We start from the raw sequence: 27,296 nt of genomic DNA on the forward strand, positions 1-27,296 counted from the left end.
CCATAATGTTCTCATATCCACACTGTTCAACGCTTTCTCATGGTCAAAGAAGTTGATGATTGCTGACGCATTCCATTCAACTGATTATTTAATGATGATTCGTAATGTCACGACTTGGTCTGTGTACAACCTATCCTTACAGGATCTGGTCTGTTGATCTCGAAGTTGGACGTCTACTGAAACTTTCATCGGGTTCAGCAACATTATTGAAAACTTTTCCTGGTACCGATAGTAATGTGATGCCTGTGTAGTTTTCACATTTGCTTAGATCTCGTTTTTCCGATATCCTAATGAGATATCTTCTTCTCCAGTCATAACACGAGTTATGCTTCTGTGAAACGACAATTATTTTCCTACTAATTATATCCTGATTTAAAGGAATATGAAGTTTACTAATTCCATCACACTTGAACCATCTTATTAAGTCATATAGACAGAACTAATTTCAGGGACAAGGTTTATCGTGTTATTGATTAGCGGCTGTAAACATCAGTCGACAAACCTATTGAAAATGTGATGTAAATTATATCAAATTAACGTCATGGAAACTTTTTAAATATTCTCAATTACATTTTTATATCGAATAGATACAACAAAAAATTCGTTTTAATAGTAATTAATCATAAGAGTATAGCATAAACAGGACAAATTTGTGCTTTGTTTTAATGATTTTTAAGGCAGACTTTCAAAAAGGTTATGTATAATCGTTCTTGAGGGCGGTATTAGTCCATTTGTAGAATAGTACGTATTGCTCTTCTAGAACAACGGAAGTGTTGTTTTTCTTATTCGTCTTAGTGTTTACGAAGGAAATTCGTCGATAAAGTAAGTTCAGTCTACTTTTGTATAAACTTCATCAGTTGGATATGATGTAAGAATTTATTTCGCAGCACGTAATATATAACAACCTATTATGGTCCCATAAAGTAGGTCAAGTTCTCCAAAGACACTATTCTGGTGCTCAGTTGTTGTCGTTGGATTCTGTCTCTTCTCAAATCGTAATGATATTGGTCAGCATTGGAAATTCTCGTTAGTCAAAATACTAAATAATAAGCTTTAAAATGCCAGCTAACTATTCAGTGACCTTCTTTTTCAAATTTGGTGTAAACTTGAGACTAACGACACATTCAGTCAATATGCTTTTCCATCAAGCCCGTACTAACCATTCGGTTCTGCTTTCTATGTCACAAACGCGAAATACATCTGTGACTAAATTTAGTTTCCCTGAAATATACGGACAAAATCGGCAAGTTAGTTAGTTTTCATTGGCTCTCACATTGATGACCCACAGTGTAAAATTAATGGGTTTCTGGAGCTGTCTTTTTACCTTAGTAACATAGGGATTAAAGCGACGCTAATTTGAGAACTTTCCAATATTAATTGAGCTTTTAACCCGTACTAGCTTATACCGAATATTTGTGGTGCTTGTTTTTGTTTCAGAGACAACTCTTTCTCAGGAAGATATTCCGATCTTTGTGTGATTTTAATAACACGACTATACTTACATATTTTACGAATAAATTGTCATCCTTAGATTTAGGACTTACTTCATGCCACAAGTTCTCAATTTGTCCAGGTCATTTTTGATCAGCATGCATCGTAATATTGTTGAAATCAACACTAAGACTCACCTTAGGCCTAAGGGAAACGACTATGGCTACGAATGTTTTATTATTCCTGAATATATTTCATGCAAATCGTCCAAATATTGACGTAAGGTTGAAGGCATTACTATTTGATCACTGACTAACATCTCAAACTGGTTTGCAGTATCAAACTACTCAAACCTATGAACTTTGTACATATCTTCATTAATATCCATTCAAGAGCATTAATTAAACTTATTATTACTAAATATTTATTAGTTCTTACTTGTTTTTATTTAAAAACTATTTATGTTTACATAAAGAGCGTTTGACAATGTCTGTATCTAGTGAAAGAAATCCAAAGGGTTACTATCAACGGAGTCTCAGAAGTAAGAATCACAAATTTAAGAAATATGGTCGTTCACTGCTCAAGCCAAAATGTAGGCCTCTATATTATGTAAATAATTTCCTTAATTTTTCCATTATTCTATTATTCCTTTGTTTGTTTGGTTTTTAAATTACACCCATCTTAAGTTAATGTACTTATATGTGTCCATCAACTTTGCATTAAAACATAATAGAGAGTATCATATTTCGTACCAGGTACACACCTTTTAGAAACTATTCAATTTTGAAAATCACTACTCAAATCCAAGGTGCGGAAGAGGAACTGTCTTAAACCGATTTCAGTGATGTTATAGGATGGGATTATTCTAGACGGGAACACAAGTAAAACTGAGCGGTATTTTATCACAGACCTGCCACCAATAATCATTTCATGAATAAACTTTTCTTTCAACTAACATAGTCCATAAAATTTCTGGTGAAATTGAAGATGAGTTTTGATAACGTTTAAATCACTTAAAACTAAGCTGAGTCAATCAGTCACAATTTAAAACCTGATATATAAGTACATCAGTTACCACATTCCAATAGGGTGAAGATATGAAGCCGTCAAAGCGAATTCCAGAATAGTAGGGGTAATAACAGTATCAATGGTAATAAGAAGATTAGGCTTCAAAGGTACGATTCAAGAAAATATAGATTAGTAAAACAAAAGAGGATTATGAGGGATACAGGTGTTTGGAAGAAGACAAACGATTTCCAGACATGGCATCCAAAGTCTTCAACTACAGGTTGAGGAAATCACACAAGCTACAACCACATAGTTTACACCTATTAAGATCACTCAGTCCAATTGTCAGTGCCTTCATAAACTGAATGCATGTTTTAGTTTGGCCATCCCTAGATTTCCTTAAGCCTACTCCTACATCACACAACATTGCTCGTAGAAGCAAACCGTGGTTAGGCATAGGTAACACATGTCCCAACCACTTCAGTTTATGAAGATTTATAATCCCATCAATCGATTTGTTACCCTTACCTAGTACCCCATTCTTAACCCAAAGATTGCTTATTCAATAATCTAAAACTATACGAGAGAAGTCAGATTTGATTAGATCCAGTTCCCAGATTTAAGCTAAGATCTCATTGAGTCTTACTGCTAAAACTGAACCACCATCCTTAAAAATCTCAAGGCTTAGTCGATCAGGCCCTGTTGCATTCAATCTGTCATCCAGGCTACTGGAAGATATTGAGTAACTGAAGTGTGGCCCAAGGTTAGTTGGATTGTTTCCTAAGGCGTTCTGTCCATCGGTTCAATCTTCTGGATTGAGAGTGAATAACAGTCCCGTCTACTTCCGAGACAGCTTCACTGACAGCCAAATTTCTAATACTCGTTTCCTTGATAAGTTCGAATAATTGTCTATGGCTACATATCGTTGCTACCTTTTCCATCTCTTTTGCTTCCGCTACTCATGATCATTGTGTAGGGTTTTAATCAGGCTACTTTTAAGCTTCACTCGTTCCTCATCGTGTTATGGACCGAATGGGATGATTTTTCAAGCATGTACCAGATTAGTAGACACGACTAAAATCTGCTTATTTCTTTTAGAATTTTAATTCAAGTTATTAGTAGATATCACTACTGTTTCTACAGCTTTTTGAATATCATACCAAGCTAACTCGAAGTGGATATCACTTTCAAGGTTGACCAACTCCTTCTCCAGTTATTCCTGAAATATATTATTAACATTTCCATCATTAAATTAGACTGTAAGGATCTTTCTTGCTGTCTTTTCGATGTCCAGTAGGATACAGACAAATAAGTCGTGGAACTAGAGCATGGTCCGAGTTTAAATATGTGCTCCGAAATGAGTGACAGCCTTCTACCGAGCCTCTTCCACGATGGCCGATGACAATGTGGTCTATTTGAGTCCATCGATGAGTCGGTTGTGGAGGCTACCATGTCAGACGGTGTTTCTCTTTATGCCCCAAGTTAGTGCTTTCAGAAAAAAGACGGTTATCTGAGCATAGTTGCAGCACACGCTCGTCATTAACTATTATCTTAGTTGCAACACCTTAAGATTCAACTAAGTCTCTCTTGATTTGGTTTAGTCTACCTGTTTGAACATGAAAATCACCTGCAAATATTACTATATCAGAGCATTTAGTTTTTTGTAAGGGGTTGAATAGGTTCCCATAAAATTCCTTACCAACTTCATCCGAGCTGGAATCAGTGGGAGCGTAGGCAGAAACAACGAAGAGGCAACGGCGCGTTCCCCTATATTTTCGAGTTCTTACTGTTCCATTTAGTCACACAGCGTACAAGCGACCGTTTATCGGAATCCAGTATAGGAGAACCTGTTATGCTTTAGAAATTAATGCTAAGCCTGCACCAGAAAGGCTGCAGGGAGTGGTAATGGGGTCCCCGTATACTCGAAAGGTAAATTGTGCCGGTTCTTTTTATTGAGAAAGTGGGGTCAAATGAATGACCATACTGGGGTCCTCTATGCGCGTTTGGGAAACGTAGGAAATGTCGATGGCACGAGATTCTAGAGTCCTAGCTAAAGAAGCTTGTCGTCCTATTTGATACTAAGAGCTCTAAGATGTAGTTCAACGTGTGATTTCAGGAGACCATGAATAGCATTTCGTGAACTCAAATTATCAGCATTGGTGGCGAATGGTGATCAAAATATGAGGGAAAGGTTAGTCGTGGGGATGGAAGTGTTATCCAGAGATGAGGGATTTAATCATCAACAAGGTGATCTCGGATGCTATTAGAGGTGTAATGGCTGTTGGAAAACCGGCTATCCAAACCGTGAAAAGATATTCCTTCTTGAAGGAAATGAAGAAAAGCTGAATTTGTGGTGATCTTAATGACCTGGTAGCGTGACCATAGAGACCAGAGGATAACTGAGTAAGGATAGTTGCACACGGTCTTTTGAAGGAAAGTTTTAGCTCTGCACTTCAAAAGAGCTGACCATCGGAAACGGAAATTTGTGGGGTAAGGTGTGATGTTTTTAGTGTTGACCTTTTCTAACCCCTTATTTCCGATGTGAGAGGGCAGAATTACTGCAGATGCTGGTCATTCGAGGAAAACGCCATATTGTTGTCACTACTTTCTGCAATCAGCAGTACAATTTCGCCCTTGAGGCTTAAGCTTATGTTTTTGGTTATACCATTTTTCAATCGACCTTTCTGGTACGGCAGGACGTAAGGGAACATGTGCTCCAGCCAATGTAGTTCAGTTGAGTCACCATGATATGAAAAACTGACCACCACGTCAAGGTAGCAGCTTTGGTGTGAACATATATGTGCTATATCCGTGTCGCTTACTCCTACACCTAAAAAAAGGAACCGATGAAATTCCCTCGACGCAAAGGAAGAACACCAAGACCCAAAACATGATGACGACCCTAGTCAAAAATACTGATTGTATATTGATTGTACACCCACTTTGATTATTAGTTAGAATAAAGTTGCGTACATAAAAAATTACCTAGAGTTATAACAAATCACATGCTGCGTATCCTGCTGAACATAGTTCACCTTAATTTAGTACAAGAATATCGTCAAAAGTAATTAAAGCTAAAATTTCTGAACTGTCTGCTATGGTTTTATGCTCAAATGATTATTTTATTGCATGTACTGGAAGTTTTTGACATTGAAGAGTCTGCTCAGCCAGGTAGCATTTATTTTTCTTTATCTGTCAAGAAATTAATTAACGATAACCTAAATATTTTTTACCTCTGAAAGCTATTTTGAATAATATTGATTTAGTCGATTCTTCAATGAAAACAGAGAAACACTGGAACCAAATCAGTCTACACTCTAAAAAGGAACCACGAATTACTCTACCGGTGAAACCGACGGGATATAAAAGTTCAATACTTATACAGAGGTAGATCATATATATATATATGATAATATATATATATACTGTGTTGCATGGTTTCAACTAGTGAGTGTTAAATGAAATTCTTATAGCATCTTACGAAGGTTTGGTTTCTTACAAGTTAATTATGATCAAATGTAAAGGGTTAATATTGGACGTAAAGTATATTTTTAGCTTCTCTGAGAAAACAATTTATTCTAGGTGTCTTCCGAACGCTCAGCTTCTTTAAGGTTTGGTCTTGTAGATACATGGATTATAACTCAGCATGTTGTTCCTGAACTGACTTCTGGAATTAATCAACTACATTTTGTGAAACTATACTCGATTACTTATTATTTTAAATTGATCTGTATATCTTTAGGGACAACAGCAGTGTAATTATCAAAACGCTAAACTCATACAAGCATTGTTACAAATGTAGTTGTAACTAGATAGATTTGGACATCCATGAAACAGTAACACTCAGATAATATAAATACCTTAGAGTTTACAAGATGAACCTTTATGAAGTTGCAGAACTGTATGCTAGAGTTATATACATTTCTCTAATATTAAATATCCAAAATTCAAAGTAATAACGTCTTATGGAACGATGTTTCAGTTATTGTACTCTCGTAAATGAAATATAACTGCAGAAACCAGTGATGCAGCTTCACTACACGATTTCTTTCGGAAGAAACCCATTTTACTAAGTCACATATGAATTTCTTATTTTGAATACTGAACTTTATGTTAATCCAGTATCCATATTTTGTGATGAATATTCACTGGAGAACCATTCCAAAATGATTTTGTATAACCAACCTTGACATGGAAACTTGTATGCGTCAAGTAATTTTAAATCGATGAAAGGCTAGAATAATGCTTTCACATACTCTTACGTTTAAGGAAAAAACCATGGAATACTGCCGTGAAAAGTGATGTCAAGGAAGGACACAATCAAGTTTCAAAATGTGAAAAACTGTCAAGTCGGAGGGAAGTGTCCCTTCCAATAAGTACAGACAAAAATAAATCGTCTGATCTTCGGCACATACCTATATGGTTGCGAAAGTCATTGAAGTTTGTACAAAATTGTTTTCTTGAGGATCCCCCAAAATTAACAGACGATTTTCCCCATAATGCTAACAAAGAGGATGGAAACGCTCCACCGAATACATTTAAAGTTGTTCATAAGTCGCTTAAAAGTGCTAAAGCTAATATACCAGATAATCTCGAAGAAATCTTCTCGAAATTGGGTTTAGAACAATGGATAAAAGAGTACGAAAATGCCCGTAATGAAAGTGTGAATGAAAACTCATCCGAAGATCAACATATCATTAGTAGTTGTTCAAAACAAATAACTCAAAAATTAACTCACTCAAACCCAAATGAATGCTCATTGAAAAAACGATTAAGGAAAGAATCATATGAAGAGGATCACTTACAGGTGAGCGTTTAGCTGTAAAACAGAAATTTTAGATATTTTAATAATTATAAGCATGAAGCTTCCCTTGTTTCAGAAGTTCAGTTTTGTAAGTAATATACTCTCAAAACATTGAAAACGCTTAAAAGACACCCCTACAGTTAATTACTTTGGGTTATAAATTGATACGCTCTTAAAGGAGATGGTATACATACATAAATCACAGCATAGATGTAATTTGAGATCACACGTACTTCATATTTTCCCAAATATAAAAAGCTAAACACATACTAACATTTTATGTTGTTGGTTTCCCCAAAAAAGAGACAAAGAATAACCATAGTAATCGGAAAAAGTGCTAGCATTGTTAAGGAAAAAGTTACATAAACTTTGATTACAATTAGAATAACTGGATTTTATGTTAAGGATTATATAGTTGGAGTAATTCATTTATAGTCATTAGAAAAGAATAGTTTCCAGAATACCTTCAGAACAGGTACTATTCGTATATTTTCAAAATAATAAGAAAACGTATAGGTGGATACTGACGTTGAATAAAAAACTAGTCAGCAAAGGTTAATAGAACAACACAAGATGTTAAACACTTTTCTTTATTTATTAAATTCTGTAATAAATCTTGGTTTGTACTTAAAGGGTAGTGAGAAAGAAGTTCATCGATTGTAGAATGTCGATAGTTAGATCGGTAGATAAGACAGATAAATGTAAGTGCCCAGTCTGCATTTTGTAATGACATTAAACATATGTGTTCATCATATAACGTTAATATTTATCCAGTTTACAATATCAGTTAAACGAAATGAAAACAAGAACTACTGCTGATAGCTAGTCATAATGGTGAATTCAGGTCTCTGTGAAACTTTCATATTCTTATTGGGGATGTTTCTGTTGTTTTGGTATTATATAAAAAAACAAAATACGAAATATTCTAACAACCTATCATGTGGTTTTGAAACAGAATAATAAGAAATCCCAACATCATATTGATAAACAGCATTTTATATCGCCGAAGAAAAAATAGACACTTGGAAATCTAAGGTTTCGGAAATCGTAGTTGTGATACAGCGTATGATGGTCGTTTAGTTATTATCTATGTTTTAGTTGATCGATTCAAAAACAATGTATAAAAACGATTCTAAAGTGTTGAATAAAATGTTATATATGTTATTTGGAACAATTTATTTGGTTTTTCGAATCTTTGCTACACCGAGCTCATAAGCATTCACATTAATTTCATTTCCGTAAGTACATGGAAGTCTAGTGGGGGTTTCGATTCTGAAATACCACAAACTGCAAACAGCCGAAAAAAATATGACAAACTAAAGCAAATTCATACTATCCTGCATTAATCGCTAATCTTAACTTTTTAAAATAACCGGACTACTTTCAGTATATACAAGCATGCAATTTGTTGCCTATATATATATAGCTATCGATTTATTAATTTTTCATTTAGTGTCAAACAAATAAGTAATACAGTGACATTCTTTTCTTTAAAATTTTAAGGGGCAATTAGTAAGTCCAAACACTGTTGAAAATCAATCAAAATCTTGTCCATCGGATTCAGTAAAACAAGGCAAAGACAAAAAGACTCCACTTTCGTCGCAAGATAAACTAAATACACCATTTCTACTAACCTCCAATGACAAGATACACCATCAGAGTTTGGACTTGTTATCTCTTGATGTATTTAATCGGCTACAAGGAAATAGCTCAATAAATTCGAAATCTCCTAGTTTAGTAAATGATAAAAGATTTAGCCAAATAGGCATACACGTCAGACCGACAGTGCTTGAAAACAATCATCATGAATACCCAATAAAGTCATGCTACCCAAGAAGTTCATCTAAGTGCAGTAAATGTCTTAATGAGCTGCCAATGGTTGAAAAACAAAACCATGATTCTGTTTTGAAACAAAATATTATAAGACGTAATGATATAAATTTCGATCGCATAGACCGAAATGAATATGAAGTTGGACCTGAAAGCCAGAAAATACATCGCTGGTTGGATGAAAATACTTACTTAATGAGCGGCTTGCGCCAACCAGCGTTAGGAGATACTTGCAACAAAAATAAAAGGAAACACACAATTCTACACAAGTGTGATGTAAAATATGTTAATGAACAAGAAAATACAAGACATATGAATTCTGCTTTGAACACCGTTTCTCCGCCTGTGCACCCAATCTGGGATACACCTGAAGATCTACGAACATCATCACTTACTGACTTTCTTCACTTATAAGACTTTTATCTATTATGGATTCACTTATTTAGATAGTATGAATGTTCGATTGAGTTTTGCTTCGTTTTTAAAAAAAATTATCATAGTGTTTGTTAAGTTCGGTATAATTCCTAGCAAATACACCTAAAATCTATCGAAAGCAGAATAAATCTGACAAATTAGAATAATTTTCAACATTTCATTCTTCCGTTAGTTAATGCTCGACCCCATATTTATCAAAAACCAGTGTACAACATAACAGAATATCCCTATAATTGAGTGGGTTTTACGGAAAGCTATTCTAAATATTCATTATGACTGCTTTAGCTATATATAAGCAGATCTAAACCACTAAAACGAAAAAAGTCTAACTCCAATATAGTTTTGTAAGCCAATTACGTATAAATAGAAAAATTATGCCTGAGTAATCCTCAAAGATTGAGCTTTAAGACACTTCAACGTTCTGTTAAATGAACTGGTCCGAACTTTTCAGGGGAAATGCTCAGTTTCGATTACTCATACATTCAAGCCATATTCTTTGCGCATAACAAACACATACCTTATCATCACATTTTTTTGTGGCAAAAACGTTCGCATTTGCTATGTAGTATATCGCATAATTTATTCTTTGGTTAAAAAGACCTAAGGAAAAAAGTGAGTGAACCATTCTGATGTTTTCAAAAACAGGGAAGTTTGGTCAAACAATGCAAGCCAATTTATTGTACAAAATGTAAAAATAATGAGCATTTTTACTCAGATTTTCTGATATTCGTTTCATAGGAAAGTAAACTAATTCCCCATCATATTTGAATTTGCTTCACGATTACAATGAAACTTCAATGTGACAAAAAATGTCCCCTTAATCATTTAACACACTTTAAACCATAACAGATTTTATGAATGATAGAAAGAATTCTTAAGAATAGAGCTTTCATATAACCCATAGCTTCATTTCATAATAAGCTATACTATTTCCTATGTTCACGCAAAGAAGTTCTGTTAATGATTTTCAATTATTTACATCTCGATTTCAGTCTTTATTAAAATATGTCATAGCATTCTTGTTGCTGGTTGGATGGATATCGAAACTCATCTTCTTGATACTATCATATACTTTAAAAGCACCACAAAATCTTTCACATCCTTATCACCGAAAAGATTTTAAATTCATTAGAAAGGCTCTTTTTGCATGACTTGGAGTCGGGCAAGTAATATATATGAAATTGAAAGAAATTTTCATCACAACAGCCTTTGTCATCTATATACAATTCATTTGGATTGGTGTTCTGGTTACGGAACATTCCCATTATCGCTTCAAACGCAACCACAAAACGACTAGTTACAAATATGAATATGACGATAATAATCTTGATAAATTCCCCTTCGTGTATACCTATTTGTTATGTAAGAAAGTGTCCATATAGCTAAATATCTAGAATTCATAACTGCTACATGTCTTGGAACTTCGAAGTGAGAAAAAACAAAATTTATTAATATGCTGGAGAACTCTAATGATAGCATTTGCCGATGAGTAGGAAACTGATGACAACATAAACAACTACAACAGGGTGTATAAATAAGTACTTTAAAGTAGCGTAAATGGCTCTAAAACACCAGTTTGCCTTTTCTTCTTGAGATTTTTTCTTCTGTTATTCGAGAAATCAATTTACAACTGTTGTACATTAAACTTGTAATTTTCTCAGTCAATCGACTTTATGGACTAGGAATGTCATAATTTCAAAAACAATATCATCATACAAACGAATAGTTTGCATTCAAATTTGTGGAAAAAGTTACTATACAAGGAACACTGTTTTTTTCTAATCTGAACAACTAATTAAGCTTTTTTTTTAAAAAGAGTAAAACCTTTTCATCATTATAATGAAGCGTTCATTTTGATAGAGGACACTTCACGTGAAAAGTTGCTATAACGCAGCAATAAAAAGAAGTTAGTAACATTCTCAGGAGTTTTAATTTATATTGTTTTAATATAAATAGGGAATTTACAAACAAATATGGGTATTGTAAATATTTTTGGGAATAAAACATTTACAAAAGAAAAGAGAACAAGTCATCATATATTCAAAGGTTTATAAACTACACATTTTATGTTTTACCGTAAACTGGACTCAGTAAAATAGAGTTTACACACTTTTCCAATAACGTATGATAGTCATTCCAATTCAATGATTGTTGCATCTTAGTCATCGTGGTAAAAGTATCCGCTGTAGGTGAAAGTTGAAGGAATGCATATTTATACCGGTCATCATTGTTCAAATGATTAGAACGTAAAGGTCGACCTTTCGCTGTTAAATGCATTTTCCCAAGTTCAGTAGATAAAAGTTTGGCTATCATATGCGCTAAATTTAAAGCTGTTTGATTAGACTAAAAAAATTTAAAAAATGGGTGGATGTAAGCAAATATAAATAAACCGCGTTAAAAATCCTTATTAAATGTATCCCCAAGACTTTGCAGACTTTGAATATAAGAACTAGAACCATCTTTTTGATCATTAACATGAAGTTCACTAGTAAACATGTACTGAAATCTATAAAATTCCATTATTCGGTAAGGGTTTTTTAATAATTCCTAACTTGACACATATAACCAAGATAAAAGGTAAATGTGAAGTAAACGTTTGTTAAAATGGTAGACGATAACGAGTAAGATGTATGGAATTAATAGGTGCTTAAAAACAAAGATTTGTGGTAATGACTAGTTCGAATTACTGCTACTATTTAGTATATTAGACAAAGAAACAATAAACAGGATAAATTGAACTTGATAACATCATAGAAGAATAAGTGGGTTGCAGAAAAATACGAATGAATTCAAGTGAACAGTAATTGATTTTAAGTTATATTTTATTAAATGACGTTGTGTAACAAACAGAGGGTTAGAGAATGATAGGTGGATCAAAATAAATTACGAGTAAAAATTATGGAAGTAAATTGTCCACTTTACAGGTATGAAAAATGAAAAAACGTCAAGGTGATTATAACAAATGAATAATATATTCACTTGTTGTTGTTTACTTGTATCTTCTCATTTTTATTTTGGACTGCAATTGATCAGTCTCTTATTGGCATATGTGCATCCCATGCGGACTGCCTCGATACTTCCTGAAGTCACAAGTAAACAATAACAAGTGAATATAACTTCACCCCATTGCACAAGCAGATGGCTATCAGGACTCAGTGGCTATGTGGATAACGCGATGGCGTTTGAAATGAAAGGTACTGGGTTCGAGTCCCAGGGTGAACATCAACTCTGAGATGCAGGTACATCCAGCTGACGAGTCCCAAATAGGACGAAATGCGCGCTCTGGATCCCATTGCTAACCACTATCCATCTTTGCTTATAAATGAATAATAATTATAAAAAAATTATTGGAGGACAATACTAACTGATTACGGTTTTAAATTACCAAATAATAAAAAAAACGAAACAAGATCGAAGTATACTGAAGAAGGGACTTAGGGCTAAGGAAGGATGAGAGGTTGGAAGTATCTTTTTGGCACGCAGAGTTCGGGCTTGAATATGTGGATTTCAAATGCCTCAGCAGTTTTTGATTCAGCTTCCTTTCAATTCAGTTGGCTTAAATGTTATTTTAAGGGAAAACTCCTTTGGAGCGACATGCCGAGAGTTGATTAGGTGCTGCTGTATTGAACTGGTGACTGTTTTGAATTCTCCTATTAAAAACCATGCCGGGTAATGTTGTGAAATAAGTTTGGAAAGTGATTCATTCATGCAGCCAATGTAACCTGTCCCACAGGAACAAGTAAATTTATAAATGCATATCGATGTGTCCGAAAGCGGAAGTTTATCCATAGCATCTATCTTTCATATATATTTAATAGTTGAATTCATGAGTCGATTAAAGCATGACCACCATGGAAAACCTGGAGGAACTGGACGATTGTTTCGTCCCAGTATGGGACTCCTCAGCAGTGTGAATCAACGATCCCACACGTGAGACTCGAACCCGTCCAGTGCTTCCAGATTTTTCATGGTGGTCTAGCTTTAAACGACTCATGAACTTAAATATTAAATTACTAAAATCTCCACAAACTCCCATCGTGATAATATTAATAATTAACAAACAACTATGAATACGAATATACAGCTTAAGTAAATGATTTCGTCGAAAAGAAAAACTTCGTAGGATTTTATTCACTTTTAATTTAATTAAAAATAGCTATAGTATTTAGATCGTATGTTCATTATATTAAAATTACTGAATTTTATGCGTAAAAGAAATAGACGTTTTTGAACTGACTTACATGTGATTTCGGAAAATAACAGATAGCTAAATTTATATTATAGACAACAAATGGTTGAGTCATATTGAGTTGTATAAATGCAAGAATAAGCTGTAAGATAACAAAAAACAGAAACAGTAAAGAAATATCAAATAGTTAGGAAAATTCTTAAAAAAGTCATGTCAATTAATCTTACTGTCAGATATATATATATATATATTTTAATTGAAAACTAAGAGAAAACTGGATGGAAATAAGAAATCTATATTTGATATTACGTCTGTCAAATGAATTGATATTTTTAGGAAACACTGAAGCCATTGATTATACCAGATATGACAAATACCACTCTATACCTCAATAAATATATAGTAGTTGAAGAAATAATTAAAACAACAGTTAAACAAAATCATTTGTAGATCAAAGAAACTTACTTCATTTAATCTATGAAAATCAAGTTTAGAAATTACAGCTTGAGATGTTTCACAGTTATTATTTTCAACCATTATTTTTATTTTATCAATGTATAATTGGACTTGATCATTATCAATGATATCTGTTTTATGATTGATATGGTAAAGATTGGTTTCTAATGCTAATCGAGCATATAATGGGAGAAATCCAGTATAATGTGGATCATTTAAAACAGATTCGTACCAATCGATATGAATGGCTGCCTTTTTAGGATTATGAATAGCTAATTTTTCTCTTGATCGACCTTCTTGAATCAATTCGTCAGCACATTGATGTGCAGATTTAGCCAAATGACCAAAAATGCAAGTGAACTACGATGAAGTAACAAAAATACACATTGATGTTATGTGATTTTAAGAAAGATACAGATTACAAAACTCTTGCATGATGACACCATAGAAAATTTTCTAATTAGCAAAAGGAATTAAGCAGCTGATAAATAACATCATCATTGTGAAAGATTTTGTAGTCGGCTTTGAAATAAGACACTTCTCTTACTAGTCAAAGACAGACTCTTACAGTTGTTGTAACTAAGATATCAACAGACGGATAATTCAAATTAAGTAACAATATTTATTTTAATTGTTAGAACCATTTCATGGAATTTTATTTATTTATTTATTTAAACACATAAATATTGGTACAAAGAAGCACCAGAAAAATATGCGCCTCACAAATCTCATTTGATTTGTCTGAGGGCTGTGATACTGCCCAGGTGCCCAGACTGAAGCAGGTGGTTTTCTTAGGGGGCCACACCCGGAGCCTTTGACCTAAAGGTCTAATCCACAAGGCAGTGGAGCATCTTAAGGAGATGCAGTCTCATGGTAGCCGGTGACCAACAGTTGGTTCATACGCCATTTGTCCCTTCAGGATACTGGAGCCCATGTGACACCATTGGTTTGGAATCAGGGTTTTCCAATTCCCCTAGATGGACCCTCGGTGTCCACCAACCCGGTTAAAGCGCCGGACATTCGCTTTTCGTCCTCTCAATTTCGTGGACAACACCCCCGCCACGAGAAGGCAGTGAGTAGGACTTCCCTGGCAGAGGCTATATACGCGTGGCCATGTGGGAGCATTTCGAGAGGGAGAGCGGACTCTCCCCACTCTCGGCCATACCAGGGCATTTGGGGGCCATTTCATGGAAACTCATACTGCTTTGTCGGGTAGATTCAATATATCACTTGCTGCTTTGAAACAATACGGGGAGGAAAGTCTGGGAGGGGTATTACGTGTAAGGGAATTATTTTTTTAAAACAAGGTCAGAAACTACATGTTCGTCATTCTGACAATCTATAAATACTCATAAGCTGTAAATGTTCCTAATTGGCTTTCGAAACTAAATTTTCCAACACAGTCTCAATTTTTTGTGTATAGCTGGGCGGTAATGCGTTAGGAGCGTTTATAGTCCCTGAATCAGAGTACAAAACACAACAAAAAGAGCTAATAACTAAACCAAGAAAGTAAAGAAGCATTCTCTGATGACAATAAATAAATAGATACGTAAGTTCTCGAAAATAACAGTCAAGATATATCAATGTGGTACGTTCATAGATTTTGCATCGGAAGATGTAGAATACCCATAAAACTGAAGTGTATCCTAGTCAGGATAATAATCGATTTTTGCATTCATTTACGCAAGAATGGTGTCAGAACCTGACCGAATCACTAGTGGACTACTCATACTAGGCACAGTGAAAAATTGATCATAAATTTAGGTGAAGTTTCACTCTATGAGCTGGATAGTTTGGTAGTGGAGCAACTTGTACTCGAAGTTTGTGCTCACGATGTTCAGAAGAACAAGAAAAGCTCCACGACCAAACCGCTCAGCTCAGAGAGTAAAACTTCACCTAAATCATGACCATAGATTTAACTGAAATTTTTTATGAAACTACTTGATGTTAAGAGAATTGGTTATGTGAAGAACAATAAGTTAACATTTTACGGATATTGATATTTTCCTTGTTTTTATATCTGAAAGTAAAAACTTATGTATGGGTACACTATGTAATTTATTAAGGAGTCAGGTTATTTATGATGTACAGGAAGAATTTCAAAACCGAACAAACTTGAAATAATTCTATTCGTTTAATGAAATTAATAAAAGTAATATGTAACCAACTGATTCATAAGGAGATTAATTGTCCTTCAGATTTTATTTATTCATGGTTTATTTGTTTATAGTCATATACGTCTTCTTAAACATATATGAATTAAAACTTGATTGAAGGGTTTTCAAACTTCAATTCGACAGATAAAATGTTGAAAATTAGAAAAAAATGTAACACACATCCATCATGATTTATCACTTAATGCATAAATAAATGACAAAGTCATTATACCACAGTTAACTGCCGAAAATGACTAGTAAATGAGTAAGTGTAAGCTAGTAGGGTTAATATAGAACGACTATATACCCAGAAGGTAATACATATTTATTTTTTATTTAAATATAAGAAAGGTATTTCTGTGACATAACAGAATATATATACACTTTCATTTTGATGTTGTTCGAGTAGAAGTTCGATGTTTTAAGGATAATAACTATAGTTATTTGTCAATATTATGATAGAAGTACAAGAATAGTGAAATCTTAGCTTGAAAAACTAATATCACACGAAACAAACCAGTATATAATGATAAGGCAGAGATACTTCTAAAGTTTATATGCTCAAGCATAAATATGTATTGAAAGTTGGCTTACTTCTTTGATTGTTTTCTGACGTCCTTTAACTGCGACTATTGCTATATCTAGTAAATCGGATAACTCAAAAAGATGTGTTCCTCCACATAATTCAGCGGAGATAACAGAATTAAAATCTGCTAGTTCATGATCATTAAATGGATGTTTTTCTTTTGTTATACACACAGTGCGTACTTTTGCACTATACTCCTCCCAAGGGAAGTATCTAATTTGTTTCACCTTGAAAAATAGTATGAAAAGTGATTTTAGTTGATTCAATAAAGATGGGTTGATATCATAGATATAGATCCTGACACAGACGTCAGTTCTCACAAGTTGCCATACCATATTAGCATGACAAAATAAAGAGAAAAAGAGGTCAAGGTAGTAGCAATAATATAAAGGACAAAACCTTGGGAATATGGTCTAAAAATGTAGTGGGATTAAGAGTCGAGAGGAAGGTAAAGAGTGAATTCATCAGCATCATTGCGAGCCATGATATCCAAAGTCTATAACCACTGACCAATAAGAAATAGTCAAGTGTACCAAAATGGTAGGAACTCTAACTTTATAGATCCTGTTTAGCCACTTACTTAATAACTACAAAAAACTAGTCGATTATAAGATTAAAATCAGTAGGTCCCAGAGAAGATGTACACGTGCATATCTAAGGACAAACATTGGAAGGACAGAGAATAAAGTCAATATTAGCATCTCTGAGTATATGTTTTTGATAGTACGGCCGTTTATCATTTGCTTAATTATAACAGAATGTTTACATTTCAAACGATTTTAGAGTTGTCGCTCATAAATAAGCATATTATAAACTGGATTTCTTCAGAAATATAACTGAAAACTGACCAACAGGTAACTAAGTATTACAAAAGCACTACTTACTGGTAGCAATAATTCGATAGGAATGTAAATAGAAGCTAATACTATAAATTTAGCCTCAAACATCCAACGAAAACTTTTAATATAAAAAGACAATTCCTATGTTACAGTTCTAAGAATTATTAAAAAATATTACTCTTGATTTATAATCTCCCTTTTCTATAAACAACTTATACGCATCTCCACTCCAGGTGACTACATTTTAACGTAGATAATATGAATAAATATTTAAACGCTTATAAAAAAGTTCACACCATGTTGAATAAAAATCCGAACTCACTTTTATAGCATGTGCCAATTCTGTATTCCAAATGGAAATAAATCCATTTTCATTAATTAACTTTTGACACTTTTGTTCTAATTGTCTTGTAAAATCACCTAAATCCTCTTGCATTAGTTCTGACGCTGAACCAATAATAGCAGCTTTTAATGTGAAATAATTAGGGTGAGAAGTACCACCAATATGTTGAAATGCTGAAGAATTCGAAGCACGTGATAGCACTAATGATTCTAAAGCTGATGTAAATAAATGTTGACCAGTATGTGAACACATAAGATTAAATCTACGTTCCTGAATTCGAAAAAGGAGAAAATAAGAAATATACTTTTCCTGATGGAAAATCGAGTTTAAAGGAATAGAAAAGAATCGTACTAATGAAAATACTCACAATGGCTAATTTATTTGAGTGGGTGCATATTAGTGTTTTTCAATTGTTTTATAAGTTGTAAGAATGGATGCATGAATCCCATTCGGTCTCGCGCGAGGACTCTTGCATACTCCAAGTCAATGAACCGGCATCTACTAGTGTTAATGTCTAACTTCAATTAATCCATGACATTATACAAATTGCACCTACTATTTGATGTGGATAACTGTCCCACACGGATCGAATTTCCCTGAGTCCATACTAAGACGAAACGGCCGTCTAGTGCTTCCAGGTCTTCAATGGTGGTCTGGCTAAGATCACTTCGTGATCCTATTGGTTTCTTTATTTCAGATAAAAACTACGAATGAAACAGAAGAATCTGTTCTAAAACCAACGAAAACAACAACGGAAGTTATCTCATGACAAAAACAGACTAAAATGAATGGTAGGTTAGAATGATATAAGCTCAAATGAGAAAAAAAGTCAGTGAGCTACACAAGATCGCGGATACTGTGATAACACCACCGCTGCTATGACTGTCAAACATAAATCAAAGAAACTATAATTAAAATGGTGGTTGGTTTTAAACACAACGTAAAATGAGTGTATTGAATGTTCACATGGATGAAACAAGACAATTTGGACTTCACAAATGACTTAGTCCTTCTATCTCATACACACCGATAAATGCAGATGAAGACAATTAGTGCAGCAGCAGACTCTGCATCAAGAGAAAAAGCAACATCCTCAAATAGAACACGAAGAACAACCAAACCACATCCAGTGGAGAAGCTCTTGAAGCGGTGGACGTAAAGGCGAGAACTACCGAATGAAGGACAGCATTTCTACAGTTGAATGACATATGAAATTCAAAACAACTATCAACCAATATCAAAGTCAAAATCTTCAATACGAACATCAAGACAGTTCTACTGTACGAAGCTGGAACTTCAAGAACTACCACAACTATCACCAAAAGGTGCAAGTATTCATAAACAGTTGTCTACGCAATATACTGAATGTCAGTTGGTTGGATACTATCAGCAACAGCCTACTGTGGGAGAGAACAAACCAACTTCCAGCTGAGGAGGAAATTAGGAAAAGACGTTGGAAGTGGGTGGGATATACATTAAGGAAATCGTCAAACTGCATCACGAAGCAAGCGCTAACTTGGAATCCTGAAGGGAAAAGGAAAAGAAGAAGACCAACACATTAGGCCGGCAATCGGAAGTAAACGTGAAAAAGATGAATAGCAACTGGAAGGGACTGTCCAGGACAGAGTTGGATGAAGAATGCTGGTGGACTGCCTATGCTCCTTTATGAAGGGTAGCAGACGTAAGTAAAGTAAGAGTGTTGACAACTGTCGCTCATTACAAGTCGAGGATCGTAACAGAAAAGAGTTGAAATGCATTTAATTCATATAAATATGATCAATAATACTATAGGTTATAATATCATAAAGGTGTTCATGACAATATCATGTTGAGATAACCATTAACTGCTGATTAATTCTCACGTAAATAATAAAGTGTGAATAATTTTTCAGAGGTATTATAATTAAATGTACTCACTTTATCAATCCTTAGAACAAAAGATTGATCAAAATTCAGATTATTTAATGAAAGAAATAAATTATCTGGTTTATGACACCAATGTATGATCCAACCATTAGTTGAAGAATTCGAAGTAGGATCAGGAACAAAAGTTGTTTCAATAACTTGAAATTGAAGAATCTGAAGGTAAGCAATCAAAAACAAATAACGGCAGGTACAGTATTTTTACAGATCAAGTATTAAAAAGAATAATATGTTACGGTATGGAAGCTAGTGAAAAGAAATAAGTGAAAATATAATAACGAACGCTATTCGAAAAGTTTATACATATATTACTAACCCTCACTTATTTATTTTCTTACAATATTATAACCTTATCTATGTGACGTATACAAACGCGTTAGCTTGCTAACATAAAACCAGTGGGTTAAGAAAAATCAAACCTTATGCTCCGCACAAATCTCATTCGATTTGTGTGAGAGCTGTGATACTGTCCAGGTGCCTAAACCGAAGATGGTTTTCTTAAGGGGCCACACCCGGAGCCTTTGATCTGAAGGTGTAATCCACAAGGCAGTGGAGCAACGTAAGGAGATGCAGTCCCATGGTAACTGGTGACCAACAATAGGTTCATACTCCATTTGTTTCCTTAGGATCCTGGAGCCCATGTACACCATTGGTTTGGAATCAGGGTTTTGCAACTTCCCTAGGTGGACCCTCGGTGTTCATCAACCCGGTTAAAGCGCCGGACATTCGCCTTCCGTCCTCTCAATTCCGTAAACATCACCCCTGCTACGAGAAGGTAGTGATTAGGACTTTCCTGATAGTGGTTGTATGCACGTGGCCATGTGATAGCATTTCGAGGGGGAGAGCTAACTTTCTGTACTCTCGGCCGTACCAGGGCATTCACTGAAATGCACTGACGAGATGAAGTCAACTGATGACTATTAACAAAAAGCGTTTGTTCGATAGAAAATGTAACAAATGTTAAACCAAACTTGTTTTAACACATAATGTTTAGCGACATAGTGAAAATGATAACTTATTTATTTAAAAAAATTTAGTCACTTACTGGATAGTGAATCTTATCCTTAATAATAAAGTAGCTATCTATTAAACAAAAAAGGCTTAAACATAATTAACCCTGAAAAACCTACATTGATCAATTGATGAAAATTTGTTTTTGATCTTATTTTCATTTCATCAATCACTATACACGTAAATTAATCATTTAAATTTGGTAAATGAAGAAACATACTACTATTATGACAAAAAACTAATAATTTAAAAGCAAACTCGAGATTTAGTTGCGTGAAGGAAGATAAACTGGCCGCCTGCTTGAATATCCGGACTACCTGATCCTGTCATCTAGATATTTCAACAAGTTATCTGTTGTTTGTTTGTTTTAACACATCATTGTTTCTATTAATCGTACAACCTATTTAGGCGCGCTTATGTAAAGTTTACGACCTTTCGCTGTACAAGTTATAAAAAAGTACAATTAGAGACATCGTAGTGGCTGGCAATATGCATTTAAACGAATGAACATTATTCAGATGTCGAATCTTGGACTGCTAACATCTAACCGTCGACCAATCAATATTTATCGTCAAGATCGATCAAGAAAGAAGAAAACGTAAAGTGTTGAAATACTTTGTGATGAGAATCCTATATTGTACAAAAATATAATATTGAGTAAAGCCATTAATAATAATACTTATTTACGTCCGCACAAAATGTTTCTTATTTGAGTATAATTTCATAGAAATTACCTTAGAAGGATAGTGAATGAAACCTGTATCAGCGTCTTGACCACCACGTGATGTAAAAAAGTTAGTTTTCTCGAAAATAAAACCGAGTAAATTATTAGCAGTTTCATTATTTGATGCATCGCACAGATTTTGAATGACAGAAGTAACATCTGAATTCGACGAAGATTGTTTTGTAATTAACGTATAATCTGTGTGTTTATTACCAATTGCAAGTAATCCTAGTAATTTTGTTTCACAATCTGGGAAATCTATAACAAAGAAGAAAACGTACGCTGAGGAGTAGATGAAAGTATACGTATTAAATTGATAGTTCCTATGGTTAAACTACTCTCATTTAGTGAGTTTATCGAAGTTTGACCAAGGACAACAGCAAAACACATCACATAAAAGTGGAGATATACGTTTTCAAAAAAATGTCTATACACTCTTGATTCCAATAAAAACATCAGATATGTAAATGATTGATTTGACAATCAAAAACTTATTTCATTAATCTGAATATGAAAGTTGTATTGAGATATCCTATCGCAAGAATATCGTGTAATTTACAAGACTTGGATAGACATCTAAACAAAGATGATTACGGCACTACACTACCGCACCACTTTTAGGTAAATAAGCTTACGTATTATCCAAAAGATTAATAAACATAATGAAGGAATTTCAAAGCTTGAACATGTGCTATTATCTATACAGAATAGAAATCCATCTACGATATGGAGCGTGCTCAACTTATTCATAATATGGTAACCTAAATATCAATAAATGTTAATAAAGATATTGCAAATAAATGGAGCATAAATATACCCATACCAAAGGTAGCCTAAAAGAATCTCAGTGTCTTGCTTCTTGGGTGCCTTTGTAAAACCTATACTTTAACATTTATTATAACTGATTATTAACTCTCTACTAGAGATCAAGGGTTAAATTTAAAAGAAAATCATGTTTTCTTGGTTGAGTTAATGAAATAAAACAATCTAGAGCTATCTATCAATTGTTACTAGTCGCCTGGAGAAATTCCTTTAACAAACATATAAATTTAATACCACCATTGGGAGATTCACGTTTCAGGTTTCACAGATAGTAGGAGCTGGTAGAGAAATACTTTAAATTATGAACTTCAAATTAAGAATTGGTGGATTCAAGAAATATGCGGCATACCAGTCGTTTCAATCTAAATCAATATTTAAATAAAAAAATGACATGTCGTGATAATGTAATGCAGTTCATGACTCACCGTATTGTCTAGTTGCATTTAGATCCGGTTCAGATTTTCGATAACAGTTATATTTAAATGAGTCATCCGTAAACGGTACACATAAATTATGCAACTGACGTGAAATTACATTTGAATTTAATTTCTGACTTCTAAACAGTAATGGTTTATTCTTGTCCGATGGAGAGTTAGTTTCGATTGGCAAAGGTGGCAAAAGACCAGCCCAACATGATTGTGCACATATCATATCCCAGCTTACATGATGTCCATAATCACCGTTCATTAATTTAGTTACTTGTTCAGCTAGATAGTAGTAATATTGGTAAAGAAAAGTGGTAAATCTTGAAAATTCTCATAAAGTATAAGGTAGGTTACTAACATTTGGGCAGTTACATAGACATTTCTAGAAGATAGGATTTTTAAGTACAAGTTTACTAGCTCAGCCATAAAACAAAAGTCAAGATTTCCTTGCTATTTATGTAGTGAACAAGAACATCGGTGGGGACAATCGAATGTATTTGAGCACGAATTACAGAATATCTCACTAAAATCTGACAACCAAACAGTAAACAGTTGATTTGCAAACTATCAATCAATTGTCTCAATCTTGACTGTTCCTTCTGCAAATATCAGTTCATCGTCTCTGATTTCATTGTTCATTCATTTTCACACCAATTGCGTTTCGTTTCCGTTCTTTCGTGATCCATCTTCTGTTGAAATACATTCTATGCCTGACCATCATATACTACTTATGTGGATATAAGTAACCCACACCACATTTAAACCATGATATTATATTTAAAGAACTGTTCTGACCATAACCATCACTTCCATTGACTAATTTCTTTGTACTAAATAGTATTATTATTTTGTAAAGTTTATCTATCAGTGCCTACAATTCATCAAGTTTATGTTGCACGTCTTAAACAAGTCAATCATTCTATAAAAACCACTCCTTCATATATTACCTGACAATTGTCTCCTATCAGTGCATTCTTCCAGACACCGATTAAATGACTTTTCCATATGAAATAGACGAAGTGCAAACCAAGTCACTTCTTCATTAATAATTGATTCCATCTGTAATAATTAGGAGTTGATTATTGTCAAATAAGATATAAACAAACCGAATGTAATAAAGATAGATATGAAATTAAAAAAACAAATTAAAAGTCACATAATTAAGACTTTATAGTTTAAAAGCTGTACTTTAAATGAATACTCTAAATATCCAATCGAATATTTTAATTTAATATAAGTAACTTTATACCTAAGATACTTTTAATCATAAAATGATACAAATTGAGGAAACCAGTCAACTCCAGAGACCACTGGAAGAATATTCTGTTCTACTTTGTGGCTCTTTAGTAGAATTTGTCCTTAATTATACTGACAACTGATGTCAATACCTCTTCATATTATAGGATGACCAGCCTTCTTCAAATGAAATCGATTTACGAAATAATGGAACCACAATCTACAATGTCATTCCGTTAACATTTATCCACATTCCAAATATATATATTGCGTACCATATAAATGAAAATAAAAGAATAAATATCGTTGATGTTATTTTTTGCATCTTTGATGGAAAAAAAGACATTCGATGATTTTAAAATTGAACGTTAGATTATTTGATCACAGTTGCAGATAACGGAGATACTCATCAGAATAGGATGGGATCTGTGTGTGTGTGTGTGATAAGAACTTGACTAAGAAACACGTAGTTACATACACAATAATTATCAAGCTTTTGTAGTCAGTCTATAATCGAAGTAAGGCCTGTCAAAGTATGCATCAATTTCAATTGCTACAATTTACATCAGCACAGTAAAAGCTATTAAATGCCCCAGTACGGCAAAGAGTACAGAAAGTTAGCTCTCCCCCTCGAAATGCTATCACATGGCCACGTGCATACAACCACTATCAGGAAAGTCCTAATCACTACCTTCTCGTAGCAGGGGTGATGTTTACGGAATTGAGAGGACGGAAGGCGAATGTCCGGCGCTTTAACCGGGTTGATGAACACCGAGGGTCCACCTAGGGAAGTTGCAAAACCCTGATTCCAAACCAATGGTGTACATGGGCTCCAGGATCCTAAGGAAACAAATGGAGTATGAACCTATTGTTGGTCACCAGTTACCATGGGACTGCATCTCCTTACGTTGCTCCACTGCCTTGTGGATTACACCTTCAGATCAAAGGCTCGGAGTGTGGTCCCCTCAGGAAACCACCTTCTTTGGGTTAGGCACCTGGACAGTATCCCAGCCCTCACATAAATCGAATGATTTATGTGGCACATATTTATTTGGTGCCTCCTTGTACCAATGTTTATGTGCTTAAATAATAATAATCATAATAATAACGCACAGCGAAAATAAATTAGTGTTTGAAATAATGGTAGTGTTAGTAACAGTGGAATCTAACATAAGAATTATAATCCAAAGAGAATGAGTGAAATGGAAGAACAAAAGGTACAAGGTGTTACTACAACTCAATGAGTCTACGATAAACTATGAATGCTTCTGCGTCATCATGATAGACTTGGACATATGATAGAATTATTTTTTTAAAAAATTAATAATTATTTGTAATATATATATATATATTCAGAAGCACTTTGTTCTCACTTTAAACCTACCCTGGTAATATAATTTTATAATCTAGCGTGGAGAGTTTCACACTGTTTTTCACATTATTTTCTTTATTATCTTTGTTCCCTCTTACTCTCCATTTGTTTAGTTGACCTTTTATTTTTATATATAAATGTTATTAACAAGTATACGTGTGATTATATTGCTCGAAATGTATTGCGCTTATGTATCAAATAGCTCAGATAATCTTTGTCCCCTTATTACATTACTTGAATTTATCAAAGGGACTAATTACTTTAAATGTTAGCTACTTAAACCGCACGATGACGCATTTACATTTTTATTCATATTTGCCTTGTGTGCGTGGTGGTTTTGTGGTCTGCACTGTACAACAATAAACTGTAGTCACTACTTCGTATTGTCTTCTTAAACTCATACACCGTTAGAAGTTATCTAATAACGGTTATCAGGACGGATAAGATATGAAGCATAGGAATAATCATGAAGATATTCCACAATGGATCAATATCATAAAATAATTACCAATTATACTTGTTTATTCCATAAAGTAGACTTTTGAATACTCTATAAGTGAAGGTTGGTTATTCAGCTAATTAATCGAGTTCTGATCAATAGATGATGTTAAATAATACATTGCAGTTAACTGACAACGCCTTACATAATAAGTCAGTTCTAAATCTTTTTACAGTTAAACTGTTGGCTATATGCTGTTTAAATAAAAATTACTATTAAGATTGACTATAAGATGTGTATAAAACTAGTGCCTTAAAGAAAAAAAAAGGAAAATAAAAGCCAAGTTGATCTAGTAAATAAAGAAAAACTATTTTAATGCAGAGTAATGACCACATTATACGTTGAACAAGTCGTAGAGAATATTATTATGTGACAAATATCTTATGAACACTTACAAAAGTGAGAGTGGAACTTCACTCATCTAGTATAAACACATCAAAACACCAAACTAGTTGGAAAAAGCATTCGCTGAAATATACATCAAGAAAATATGATATAATTTATATGGTTTGTACGAGTTAAAGAAATTTATAAACATCAATATGATAATCAGCTTACTTGTTCCGGAGTTAATGCATCAGACTTTCTACAGCTAGGTCCTCTTATGGTAGCCATTGTGTTAAAAAACGACTTAAGACTAAGAACATCTCTTTTGGTTACTTCGGATACCAAAGCTCCCAGGAGAGATTTTAATTTCCCCGACGTGGTTATTTCTGTATCAAGACCAGTTAAAACAGATGCACGAAAAGCCCGATGAATAAGCTGACGAATTTTTAGAGGTAGACCTTGACGTCCTGGTAATAAACCATCTGATAAGGCGAATGCTAAAGCACGACTATGATCGACCAATACTCGATAGGCGGTATCTCGATGCCACATATCAATAAGATCGTTATCCATGTTAAAATTTTTCCAAGACTGATCTAGGGCGAGATGTGATTTTGAGCAGACAGCCTATATAGGCAAGTCGAAGTGCACATGAAAACACAATGGATGAAACAAAAATTCACTGATAATATAAGCACTTTTGACAGTCGTCTATGGTGATTTATAAAAATACAAACTATAACTGAAATTTAAATAATATTCACCTCAGCTATCAACTGACAGAACACGGTGATAACTAAGAGTGGAACGCAGATGTTTAGACGTCTAGTATTAATGTTTCCTTTGACGCTTCGGTTTACTATACAAGACTAAAAATGAG

The 27,296-nt window shown here is 33.9% G+C and overlaps 2 protein-coding genes across 2 annotated transcripts in view; one reads left to right on the forward strand and one right to left on the reverse strand.

Moving 5' to 3' along the window:
- Nucleotides 1–5,552: 5,552 nt before the first annotated feature.
- On the forward strand, nt 5,553–9,539 carry Smp_135390 (hypothetical protein; the record flags this gene model as incomplete). The annotated part of the gene is made up of 4 exons (XM_018789699.1): nt 5,553–5,610; nt 5,682–5,826; nt 6,709–7,246; nt 8,747–9,539. 4 exons carry the CDS (start codon nt 5,553–5,555, stop codon nt 9,485–9,487), a joined length of 1,482 nt encoding a protein of 493 aa, XP_018655115.1. The 3' UTR covers nt 9,488–9,539.
- A 2,033-nt stretch (nt 9,540–11,572) lies between these two features.
- Smp_135400 (putative alanyl-tRNA synthetase) overlaps nt 11,573–27,296 on the reverse strand; it is a gene marked incomplete at both ends in the record, with an annotated part of 61,892 nt that continues 46,168 nt past the window's right edge. Inside the window, 10 exons of the mRNA XM_018789700.1 lie at nt 11,573–11,851; nt 13,750–13,839; nt 14,163–14,513; nt 16,904–17,122; nt 18,057–18,347; nt 19,995–20,156; nt 21,746–21,993; nt 22,983–23,264; nt 23,930–24,041; nt 26,648–27,043. Coding sequence (XP_018655116.1) covers nt 11,573–11,851; nt 13,750–13,839; nt 14,163–14,513; nt 16,904–17,122; nt 18,057–18,347; nt 19,995–20,156; nt 21,746–21,993; nt 22,983–23,264; nt 23,930–24,041; nt 26,648–27,043 — 2,430 coding nt within the window. The remainder of the gene's footprint in view (nt 11,852–13,749; nt 13,840–14,162; nt 14,514–16,903; nt 17,123–18,056; nt 18,348–19,994; nt 20,157–21,745; nt 21,994–22,982; nt 23,265–23,929; nt 24,042–26,647; nt 27,044–27,296) is intronic.

This window comes from Schistosoma mansoni, chromosome W (genome assembly GCF_000237925.1).
Source record: "Schistosoma mansoni strain Puerto Rico chromosome W, complete genome".
Classification (NCBI taxonomy): domain Eukaryota; kingdom Metazoa; phylum Platyhelminthes; class Trematoda; order Strigeidida; family Schistosomatidae; genus Schistosoma; species Schistosoma mansoni.